General features: G+C 39.5%; 1 protein-coding gene across 1 annotated transcript; it reads left to right on the top strand.

Annotated features, from left to right (window-relative positions):
• On the top strand, nucleotides 604-8,352 carry LOC109707784. The gene is made up of 17 exons (XM_020229317.1): nucleotides 604-792; nucleotides 894-3,116; nucleotides 3,206-3,511; nucleotides 3,595-3,694; nucleotides 4,708-4,954; nucleotides 5,225-5,377; nucleotides 5,660-5,758; nucleotides 5,836-6,080; nucleotides 6,173-6,376; nucleotides 6,492-6,584; nucleotides 6,660-6,764; nucleotides 6,851-6,894; nucleotides 7,306-7,366; nucleotides 7,440-7,526; nucleotides 7,644-7,691; nucleotides 7,860-8,096; nucleotides 8,192-8,352. The coding sequence occupies exons 1-17, from the start codon at nucleotides 755-757 to the stop codon at nucleotides 8,210-8,212; spliced, it is 4,311 nt and encodes a 1,436-aa protein (XP_020084906.1). The 5' UTR covers nucleotides 604-754; the 3' UTR covers nucleotides 8,213-8,352.

Here is a 12,769-nt window from a genome sequence, read left to right as displayed (position 1 = left end):
ACTATTGCAGTCAGCAGCAGCAGCAAGGTGCTGCTGCTGCTATACTGGAGTCGGCAGCAGCAGCAAGGTGCTGCTGCTGCTGAGCCATTCTGCAGTCAGCAGCAGCAGCAAGGTACTGCTGCTGCTGAGCCATTCTGCAGAGCAGCTGCTGTTGCTGCTATTCTGCAGTCAGCAGCAGCAGCAGCAGTTGCTGCTGACTGCAGAGCAGCTGCAGCAAAGTTCTTTTGCTGCTGCTGACTGCAGATTGAGTAGCAGCAAGGCTGCTGCTGCTGACTGCAGCGTAGCAGAAGCAGCACTCGCTGTTGCGGCGAGTCTCTTCGCCCTGTTGTCTTCCGCTGCGAGTTTGGGGCATGACATCATAAGTAGAGCTTCGTATTATTATAAATGGAGACCTTCGTATTCATAAGTAGTTTTCAATATAGAGCTTTTGAATTGTCAATCCATAACATTAAATATAATCTAGAGCATTTGAGGTACTTGAAAATCGGCTTTCATAATTTTTTGATAATATAATAGAGTCCATCAAGTAGGTATAAAATGAAGGGTTAAAATTGAATGGGGATACAAGGAAAAGTTATAATCAGTATATATATAAATATAATTACTGTGATTCATGATAATGACACTTTTCATATGTGGAACATAATTTGCATATGTCAGTTATATTCTCCTTGATTACTTTTTCTAAGCTTTACTATTTAAAAATTGACTTATGATACTGTGATGTTGTTACTAATTTTGAGGATATTCAAGAATGGAGATCATGAATAAGAGTTGGATGAGCCTTTCAAGGTATCAATAACTCTTTTTAATCCAGAATGGTAATATTAATTAAGTTTGACTTGATAAACTTTAATTTAATAAAATATTTCATTATTTCATATGAAAAACAGGGGATCGATTGAATATCGTCAAGGAGTCGAACATTTTATCAATTATGCAGTTAGTAAAACCGGTCGAAATGGGCATATACTTTGCCCATGTAGGAAGTGTTGCAATAACTACTGGAAGAATGAAGAAGTGGTAAAAGATCATCTGTTAGAGAATGGATTCATTAAAGGCTACACCAATTGGTTTCTACATGGTGAATCTGTACCATGTACATCTTCAACTCAAGAATTTAATAATGACATTGATCTTGATTCACAAGATGATATGCTTCATATGTTACACGATACATATCCTACTACTAGAGAGGGTACCAATAAAGATGCAGAAAAGTTTTACAAACTAGTTAGAGATGCTCAACAAGAACTATACCCTGGTTGTAAAACATTTACCAAGTTATCATTTATTGTTAAACTATTTCATTTAAAATGTATAAATGGGTGGAGTGACAAATCATTCAGTATGTTGCTCAAGTTGTTGCAAGAGGCATTTCCTAGCGGCCACTCTTTGCCAGGTTCATTTTACGAAACTAAAAAGATAATTGGGGACCTAGGACTTAATTATGAAAAAATTCATGCATGTCCAAATGATTGCATGCTTTACTGGAAAGAGTTTGCCGATGCATCTTCATGCTCTAAATGTGGTGCCTCTAGATGGAAGCCAATTGAAAAAAATTCTGATGATAATGATGATGGTGCTACTGATACAAAGATGGTATTATCTAAGTCGCAAAAAGTACCAGCCAAGATTTTGCGATATTTTCCCCTAAAACCAAGGCTTCAAAGGCTTTTTATGTCATCTGAGACAGCATCTCTTATGAGATGGCATCATGAAGGTCGCACAAAAGATGGGATAATGAGGCATCCAGCTGACTCACCTGCATGGAAAAATTTTGATCATCTTCATAGTCATTTTTCTTCGGAGCCTCGCAATGTTAGACTTGGACTAGCAAGTGATGGGTTCAATCCATTCCGGACAATGAGTATTGCTCACAGCACATGGCCTGTTGTCCTTGTTCCGTATAATCTACCACCTTGGTTATGCATGAAACAACCGTTCTTTATCTTGTCGTTGCTTATTGAAGGCCCAACTGCACCAGGAAATAATATTGATGTTTACTTGCAACCTCTAATAGATGAGTTAAATCAACTTTGGACAGATGGCATCGAAACTTATGATGCCTCATATAATCAGACATTTCAAATGCGTGCAGCATTACTTTGGACAATTAGTGACTTTCCTGCATATGCTAATTTATCAGGATGGAGCACAAAAGGGCGTTGGGCTTGTCCTTCTTGTAATAAGGATACACACTCTTTGTACTTGAAGAATGGTCATAAGTTTTGTTACATGGGTCATCGACGATTTTTAGACTCTAATCATAGATTTCGGCAAGATAAGAAATCTTTTGATGGTACCGTTGAAAAAAGATGTGCCCCAGTTACATTATCCGGATCTGATTTATTAGACCAATTAAAAGATGTAAAATCTGTGAATGATGGAGCATTTAACTATAAATCGAAAAATAAGAAAATGCATGATGATCAAGTGTATAATTGGAAAAAGAAAAGTATCTTCTTTTCATTGCCGTATTGGGAAACTTTATTAATACGACATAATCTTGACGTCATGCATATTGAAAAGAATCTTTGTGACAGTGTTCTTTATACGCTTCTAAATACTGAGGGAAAAACAAAAGATGGAATAAAAGCACGTCTTGATTTGCAGGAGTTATGTTTGAGAAGTGAGCTTCATCCTCAGCAGCGTGGGACTAAAACATACTTACCCACTGCTTGTTTTTCTTTGAATGCAAAGGAAAAAGATATCTTTTGCAAGGTTCTAAAGAATATAAAAGTTCCAGATGGCTATGCAGCAAATATTCGGCGTCGCGTACACCGTAAAGAACGTAAAGTATTGGGACTTAAAAGTCATGATTCCCATATCTTAATGCAACAGCTATTGCCATTAGCTCTACGAAGAGTACTATCTAAAAAAGTTTGTGGCCCCTTAATTGAGTTAAGTAACTTTTTTAAAGCATTATGTAGTAAATTATTGCGAGGGAATGACTTAAAAAAATTGGAATCACAGATTGCTTTAACACTTTGCCATTTAGAACGACTTTTTCCTCCTGGCTTTTTTGATGTTATGGTGCATTTACCTATACATCTTGCAAGTGAGGCAAAAATTGCTGGACCAGTTCAATATCGATGGATGTATCCAATAGAAAGGTCAGCTTTTCAATTCTACTATAGAATTCTCTGATCCATATTATAGTTGTTTTAAAGTTAAACTTACATTAATTAGCCTTTTTTTATAGGTTTTTATTTACATTGAAATCTTATGTTCGCAATAGAAGTCGTCCAGAGGGTTCAATTGCAGAAGGGTATCTTGCAGAAGAATGCTTAATTTTCTGCTCACGATATTTAAAAGATGTTGAGACAAAACTTAATCGTCCTACGCGAAATAATGATGATCACACGGTAACACAAGAAGGTTCATCTTTTTTTACAAAAATAGGTCGTGCTATAGGTCACGGAGAAGTGCTTAAGATGGAGCGTTTTATGTTGAATCAAGCACACCGATATGTGCTTTTTAATTATGATTCAATCGATCCATATAGAGAGTAAGATATTTACTTTATTTTTTTAATATATATTTTCTATAATTCATTCTAATATGCTAATTTTTTTCAACAAATTTATATAGAAAACATCTTCATATGCTCAAGACGCAAAATCCGCGTGCACGCCAAAGAGAAATAGAGCGTATCCATAATGCTACGTTTCATGAATGGTTTGAAACTCATGTAAGAGCTTTCAGGATGAACATCTTTTTACAAAATTATTTTGTTTTTATGTTTTTTTATAGTTTGGAAGTAACTTTTATTTTATCTCCTCAGGTAATGGCATTAAAAAAGGCAAATATAGAACATATATCTGATGAACTGTTCTGGCTTGCCAAAGGTCCTAATGATATGGCAATCAGATATACTGCATATTTGATAAACGGGTTTCGATTCCATACTAAAGATCGTGAACTTAATCGAAATACTCAAAATAGTGGTGTTGTTGTTTCAGCAACAACATCTAGCTTTGCAAGTGCAAAGGATGAAAATCCTAGTTTGGGAGATGTTAACTACTATGGCATCTTGACAGATATTTTTGAGCTTGACTATCGTGGGCATTTTAGAGTTGTATTATTCAAATGTGATTGGGTGGATATCAATCGTCGCAGCGGAATTAAGCAAGATGAGTTTGGTTTTACCTTGGTAAACTTCAAAAGGCTAACTAACACAGGAAAAAATTTTTCAGACGAGCCATTTGTGCTCGCCTCGCAAGCTGAGCAAGTATTCTACGTACAGGACCCTATAGAGAAAGATTGGCATGTTGTAGTCAAACACAAACCAAGAGACCTATTTGATATGAATGAGAAACTAAATCTAACTGATGGAAAGGATGATATGGATGTTGATTTTTTATATAGCCCTAATGAAAATATGGCAGAGAATATAATAAGTTCTGACATTGATGAAGACATTAATTGGGTTCGGACTGATGTTCCAGGTGTAACAATTGATGTTTTTTTACCTACATCCAACGTAGAGAGGGAGGGAAATGATTATGAATCAGATTTTATTGAAAGTGACTGTTAGGATGCAATTGTATATCACATAATTTCCTTATGAAGGTTAATTTAAATTTTTGCACTTTTTATTTCAATGCAAAATAAACTTTTCATTATTGTGTAGAATTTTAACATAATTTAGAACTATAATTTGTTCCTAACCTTTTCTTTGCTTTTATTAACAATTTTTTGCAGGACTTACCAATGAAGAAGCGTGTGATTCATCCAAAATTTACGACTAACATGATATCTGAATCTTCTAAACAACAAGGACAACAAAATCATGGCTTACATAGTCAAGAAACTTCAAAGCATTCTTCAAAATATCATATGCAAGTAAATGCCAATCATCATGTCCATTCAAGGTATCAAAGATCCAATTTCCAGACAGCAGCTGATCAGCACCCACCTTTGTCTCGAAATGAAAATGTTGACGAAGCTGGTAATATTTGAGAATTTACACCCTAATATCTCTCATCAAAAATAGGAGATCAATTTTTGTCACATTATTGAATATTTAAATATACATGAGAAGTGCAACTAAAGCTTATAGCTTACTCTCTTCCTAATATTCTTAAACATATAATGGCTGATTAGTTGACAACTTTATGGAGTATACCGTTAAAAAATATTACATTCTGTGTGATTTTTATTTGTAGTTATTTTTTATACCTTCTTCATATTTTGTAAATAGTAAATCCTTTGGACATAGACTATGGACTTTTATCACACCGGATGCAATATTCGACGCGAAGTGGTACAGTGCGGTCTAGAATGAAAGCTGGTCCTCTACCTAATATTGTTGAGCATGCAGTGCATGATAAACCCTCAACTTGTCATCAAGATCAAGACATCATGAATCAAGGTACTATCGTAAAATTAAAAGTTTGCTTTTATTCTATTTTGTAGTATGTGTACTTGTATTCTTATATTTATCTTATATATTCTATTATAATACAACTGATTTTTGGTGGAGAAATTCGGTCTCAACCACGTTATACAGAACATTCTACGAGAAGTGGTTTGGTGATGCAATAAGATTGTTCAATTGGCCTTCATCCTAATTTCTCCGACCAACAAGAACAACATTATAGACGTTTTTCAAATCATTCAACATCAAATCTACATTCTCATCCTAATACAACAGATCAACGACAATCAATTCCAAGGCAACGCGAACCACCTTCAGGCCTAACTCCAACAAGCAGTCAGCAACTATATAATCAAGAAGAAAATACTTCAAAAGGTTGTATTATCTTGTTAATTATCCTATTCAATAAAATTTATGATTTTACAAAGCTTGACATATTTTGTATATTGTAGAAAAGGATTCTGCATTAAAGAGAAAGCGCGGGCCAAGAAGAATGGATGAGATATGGGCACTACCAGAGGGTAAATTTATTAAAATAACATTTAATGATAAAGGGCAACCAGTTGGTGATAGTGCTAAAAAGCTTATAGGATATCTTGGAGTATTAGCTCGAAAGGGAATGGAAGCACCTCTTGATTATAATGACTGGAGAGCTGTACCAACTGATAATAAAGATTTATTGTGGAATATTTTGATGGTATGTAACTAATAATTTAGTATAATGGTGCATTCTGTAATTTTATGTGACAAAATTAATTTAATAGTAATATGCTTATTTGCTATGTGCAGTCAAAATTTGATGGTATTGAAGATTACAAAGAGTGGATTATAAAATCCCTTGGAAAAAAATGGAAGGATTATAAATGTATGCTGAAGCGCAAATTTTATGAAATATATAAAACAGATGAAGAAAGAATTGCCAATTGCCCAGAAACTGTCATTCCGGAACAATGGGAGAAGTTAGTTTATTTTTGGAGCTCTCCCGAGGGACAGGTATTATAGATAACTATTAGTTTGTTTTAAACTCTAGTTAAATGTCTACTTAGTATATATATTTTATATAAACTAAATGATACAATTGCCAATTTTTGTCTTATATTTATTACAGCAAAGGAGTAGTACAAACAAACTTAACCGTTCAAAACTTGTCACAACTCACACTGCCGGCACAAAAAGTTTTGCACGCGTAAATCATGATGAGGTATGCTTCTTTTTTAAAAAAAAAAAACAAGATAAATATGTTTAATTTATCATATCATTATTGCATGCTTAACAGAGCGCAAACAGAGGAGGGAAAGAGCTTTCTAGAGCAGAAATTTTCGTGCTAACCCACACTAAAAAGAACAAAGAACCAATGAATAAAGCATCAAGCGATCACATTGTATGTAGATTGACAAATATTTATCATATTTTTATTGTCTAAAATATTTTATTATAAATTGTATTGTAACATGACATTATTTGCAGAAACGGATATGTCACGCCCCGGAGCCGATTTTAAAAGCTAAATTGTAAAATAGAGTAACGGAAAACGTAACATTGGCCCAGAAGATATCTTTAACCTGGCCCACGCGACGTACAGACCCGCCACAAAGACAAAGTACATCGATCCACTCGGACAGAGTCTTCTGGGTATTAGGACGCCGTACCAGCTATACAACAGGATCTCAACCACAACCTACATTTACCAATCAACAAACAAAGCATGATACGCATTGACATACAGCTAACAATCCTTAGAATGATGCAAGCCGATAAGCACTCCTAAGGAGATGGATGATGCAATGACAAAATACAACAAACATCCGATGGAAAAGTGATCACAAAAAGGAAGCTGAAATTTTTAAACACTAATGGANGAATTCATAAAAAACATACGAAAACCTGTTTAAAACTGTATCCCACACGCAAACTAAGACAAGTGAAAACCCACCTACATCGAGGCGTACAAAACCACAATCCGATCACTTAAAGGACCGACAGGTATTTTAAAATTAGTTATATATTTATATTTTTATTATCTTAATATTATGATAATAATTTTTATTTTGTATAGAATTACGAAAATGAATGTTCTCCCGAAGAAAATTCACAACAAGAAATTGAATCATCTTCTTCCAGTCATCTCGTTCCACCACGTCAGGTATATAAATGTGCAAAATATGATAAAGTAATTTTTTTGCTTATGTATTTATTCAAATTATTAGTATTAAATAAAAATGATTAAAAGTCGTCCTTTAAAAATTTATCATACTCGCAGGTACTTAAGGTAAATAGAAGGACGATAAAAAATGTGACATCTACACAGGTAAAGTATCATATATAACAATGAGCAATTTACTTTTCAAATTATTATTTATACAACTTGGAGATCAAATTCATAATTCTTTCTTTTCTTACAAGTACTATATTGCAATATTATTTTAAAAACTAAATATATATTATTGATATAATTATATATCCTACAAACTTGCAGGAGAGAGCGGAGGTGATTTTAAAAAGTCCTTTTAGGCCTTATCATAGTGTTGCACAAGGAACTCTTATAAGTAAAGATCCAACTACGCAAGTAGGGGGTGAAAAGTTAGGAAATCAGTTTTGGGAAATTTATATTGAAATAGCAATGATTCCTTCTGAAAAGTTAATTAGATCATATGGAAAGTTCAAAACTATTGGAGATGCTGTGCTCCAGACTATTGCATGGCCTTCTACTTTCGTAAGTACAATATATACTATTTTGAAGTTCTTATGGTTCAGATTTGATGATATTGTAATGAAGACTTTATATATTTTTATGTCTTCATTTTGCAGGTCGAATATATTCATACGTGATCAATGTTGAAGAACTTTGGGCTACTGAAGAATTTGTTTTTTTTTTTTTTCCTTTTCCTGAATATTAATGAGTGTGCTGCTACATGTGGATACAATTTATATCAAGACTATTTGTCATTTTAATTTTGTTTGAATGATTAGTTAGTGGGTGGTACTTTTATATTTTTAAATAATAAAAGTGTACTTTTTTATTTTTATATTGATAAGGCATGCTATTAGAGTTTATTTAAAAATTAAGTTTTAAATGTTATTTGCATATGTGGAAAAAGTATTAAGATTGCTATATATTTTTATTTAGATATCTCACTGGGCGATTAAAAATTGCTCTTATAAAATTTAATTATGTATCTCAACTGGACGTTAAAAATTGCTATGATAAAATTACTTAACTTAAGCTACTAGCGGCGGTTGGAGAATTGTTGCTACAAAATTAATAAAATCAACATGTATAGACATATAGCGGCGGTTGAAAAAATGTAGCTATTCATTGAAATTAAAAGCGACAATTCAAAAATAGCCGCTATAAGTCATCGAAATTGACTTAAGAAATACATATAGCGGCGGTTATCAAAGTGTTGTAATATTTTAAAATAATTGTCGCTAAATAATAGCGACGGTTTAAAACTGCCGCTATATTAAATAGCGACTGCTTTATAAGGGACAGTTGTAAAACTGCCGCTACAACTGCCGCTATGCATTATAGCGACAATTTTTTTACTTTTAGCGACAGTTTTATAATTGTTGCTATATGCCCTATTTATTGTAGTGTGTGATTTAAAGTATAATACTTTCGTATCCTATTTTATTTTTTATTTTTTATTATTTTGTTCNTAGGTCACAGGAGTGTATTCGATATAGTCCAGAACTACCGTCAGCACCAGCCGACAATCCTACCCCTCAGGGTACACCGACCTCAAAGGTCATCGAACGACAGAAGTCAACAAATAGACCAACCCAATACATAATGCAACAACCGACCAACCAGGTCAACAGATATAAGATAAAAGCACCGATCAACTAGGTCACTGAAATGAAGTACGAGAACTGACCAATCAGGTCACCGGTATCACATAAGGATAAACTACTCTACTCCTACACATGATACTAAGCATAGAAACATATGAGTAGAGTATGATAGAAACAACGGGGGTGCAAGCTCAATATATAATACGAAAATAGCAATAGAAGAACAGGAATAGAAGAAATATCACTGAGCGTGCACCACTGTACCGACTTCGGATCGAAGTACCCACCTGTCACTGTCGCGTCGGAACACTGGGTACGCACAAGTCGACCGGACCTACGAAGATCCCACGGGTCAGTAACCAACCCACTCACCTGAAGTACACTGTCTCACAAACCCCACACAGAACCCCGTATCGGTTTCCCAAAACCGATCATCGTAACTCACCGGAAGTCCCGAAAACCACACCGGGACGCCGTCGGGACCCACTAAGTGTCCCGAACTCACCGACTCGTGCCACGAGTCACCCGCTGCCCCAAAACACTCCAATTTGGATGCCTTGGCAGCGGACACGAGGTGACACAACCATACGATCATCGCCGGATAATCGTACGAATCCGGGTTCCCTGAAGTGTCTATTTCGACACCGGAACCTACCGTCGCTCACCCGTCATTTCCGAACCCTCAAAATGATGCGAGTGACCAGCCGACATGGCACAGCGACTACACAATTCATCACGAAGCACTGTCGGAAGGAATCCGAACCGATCCCGCGTTCCGTCGGCGGATTTCGCCGAGAAACGCGCCGAAAGTCTCTTTCCGACACTTGCAAAGGCTTGGGGCCTTGGACGATCAGTCCAGAGGTTATCCTCAGCCCTAACTCGTTGCCAACAGCAGCTACGACGAAGAAAACGGCATAAAAGCCCCTATCGACACATGAAATCACATTATTTTATGTGATTTCATGGCTTTTATGGATCGTACACGCAAAGCAGAGGTCAAACAGCCAAGGCAAGACTCCCGCTGACTGGTCTCGGCGTGCCGGAGGCCGTGCTCACCTTTCGGAGCGCTGCCGGCCACTGTGGCACGCGCACGGGCGACGCAAAATTAGTGAAACAGCGCGCACAGTAGGAAAAGCATGCTTATCTCGCTAACCAGGGGCTCATTGACCCTAAGTGAGGTGAGCACTGTGATCAGGACTGACTGACGATCACCGTGCTCACCTCCGGAGGCATCGGAACAGCCTCAGGTCGCAGGAACAGTGATCTAAACAAGGAACTAGTGCGCAGACAGGCTGAAAACAGCTTACGGGACAGGGTGGAGCTAGGGCACGGCCGGCGGCTGTCGGACGGCGTGCGCTCCGGCAAGGGAAGGGTGCGGCTGGTCCAACGGGTCCGGGGAACCTGCTGGCCGGCGGCGGGAGGCGGCCGGTGGCGCGGCGGAGGAGATCAATTCCGCCAACAGCTCTCGGGTTCAAGGCTTCCCGGCGGCCGGAGGAGGTCGGGGCGACGTTGATCCGTCGTCGGAGGCTGAGGGGGTCATGGTGCACCCCTCCGTGGGCGGCGGCGTCGTGCGGTGGCCGAGGTGGCTCGGCCTCGGCCCGCGCAAGCTCTGGGCGGCCGCAGGGTGCACGAGCGGCGACCGGCGGCGCGCGGGGACGACGGGGAGGCACGCCGGAGGTCGCCGGAGGTTCCAGGATGGCGGCGCGGCCAGCGGGGAGCGGTGGTGGCGCGCGGATGCAAAGATCACCCAGACTCGGCCTGGGTGATAGCAGGTGACCGCAGGGAGCTGGGGCGGCTCCGGCGGCGTGCGCAGACGGTGGGGCCGGCGGCGGAGGTCGCCGGGGCTCCGGGGAAGGGCGTCTCGGCCGTCCCAAAGTGGCGGCGGCAAAGCTAGCAGGGAGCTAAAGCTCCTGGGCCAGATCTGCCTAGATCTGGCCGTAGCCTGCCTAGGCGGCGGCGGCAATGCGCAGGGACGACCGGGCCGGCGCCGGGGCTTCGTCGGAGGTCGGGCATGGCCAGGGGATGGGGGCCCAAGGTGATGATCTCCCAGGTGGTCCACGGGCAGAGAAGTAGAGGTGGATTGGTTGAGAGAGAAAGATGGAGGGGGTGGCCGAGTTCAAGTTTTTCGGCGGCCGGGCACCTGCCGGCGGTCGGGGTGAGAGCATGGCAAGGGCAGGGCTACTCTGAGGTCGGCTAGGGCACAGATGGGGAGCTGGGTCGAGTAGATCTAGGGTTTCGTGCAAAGAAACCCTAGATGCACATTATACACAAGGTACAATTTTGCACCAAAATCCACCGAAACTACAAATTTCAAACCTAGTCCCTCACAGCACAAGTAAAACGCGCGAATACCCCTCTACGTGCGATTTCACGCGAAACGGTACATAAAATGTCGCGACTTTTGCGAAATTACCGTTTTGCCAACACCGACCTCTCCTCGATCAACGCGCGATCTCCGCAGATCCGTCCGTCAGATTTGCGAACGGATTGCACCAGTGCGATCAGCACCTCAGAGACAACAAAGCTACACCTTCGATTCATCTCGATCGACCACGGATTCACAACAAAATCCAACCTTTTTCCAATAGAAGGAAACACACACACAAATACATATAAAACATGTATTTTTGGATTTTATCGAAATCCGTGCATCAAACTCAAAATCCGTCAGCGCCAGTAGTTCCAGAATAGCTGAATCCTTCGAAATGAGCTATTGGACTGATATGAACGGAGTCCGATACGCACCAGAAGCCAACTCTACTCCGTGGCCTCTCCGGAAAACCGGAGTTACTATTCACTTAAGTGAAAACTAATAATCGCGTAACTTCTCCGTTTAAGCTCATTTTCTCCTGAAACTTGACGAGTGCTTATGTAATTAAATTACACACATAAACATCGTCAACAGAGAGTTTAGTTGCACTGTCAAAAAATCTCAGTCCTTACAGCTCAACAGAGACACGCTTGCATACTCGGTTGGGTAGCGCCCACGAGTGCCACTCCAGAATTGGGCTTTGTGCTTTTGCGTTGATGTCGTAGTGTCCTGGTTGGACTTGCTCTCCACCGACAACTTAGCGTGGTGGTGGTTGGTGTAGCTTCAACAGGCGGGACGAGTGTGTTCACAGTCCCTAGTGAGATTGGATCAGAGATTGCATCTTGCTTATATCTACAGATTGCTAGTGTTGGTTAGCACTAGTATAGTGACATATAGCTGTAGAGTTTTACCAGCTTCCTTTACTATCCTTGTGCATACTTTCTGTAAACTTAGTGGGTGAGCCGTTGAGATCGGTAGTAGTACCCACTGAGGACTATTCCTTTTTGCAGTAGTTCTCACACTCAGTTATTGACCCCTTTTTGCAGAGCCTTCTTCTGCGGCTGCTGCTATCGCCGATTCTGATCGTGGAAAGGAAATCGCGAGCTAGATCCCTTCCCTGGTTGCAGTACGAGAGGAGTACCATCTACAGATAGTTTTGGGGTATTTTGGTTCATGTACATACTTATGCTGGTTTGCTCGCTGGAGTGAGGGATGTTCGTATCTTGGATTTTATATGTACCGGAACCCCCGAGGTTTTATATAGATGCTATTTTCAGTTT

The sequence above is a fragment of the Ananas comosus genome, linkage group 3 (genome assembly GCF_001540865.1).
Source record: "Ananas comosus cultivar F153 linkage group 3, ASM154086v1, whole genome shotgun sequence".
NCBI lineage: Eukaryota > Viridiplantae > Streptophyta > Magnoliopsida > Poales > Bromeliaceae > Ananas > Ananas comosus.
The sequence above is the reverse complement of the archived record's forward strand: the minus strand, read 5'-3'. Positions and strand labels throughout refer to the sequence as shown.

What these genes read in the sequence shown, in the direction of transcription:
- LOC109707784 (XM_020229317.1), top strand. Translation starts at nt 755, where the DNA reads ATGGAGATCATGAATAAGAGTTGGATGAGCCTTTCAAG. An exon ending in ATGAATGGTTTGAAACTCAT is followed by an intron (nt 3,695 to 4,707) that starts GTAAGAGCTTTC and finishes AATTTTTTGCAG; the next exon opens with GACTTACCAATGAAGAAGCG. An exon ending in TTGCATGGCCTTCTACTTTC is followed by an intron (nt 8,097 to 8,191) that starts GTAAGTACAATA and finishes TTCATTTTGCAG; the next exon opens with GTCGAATATATTCATACGTG.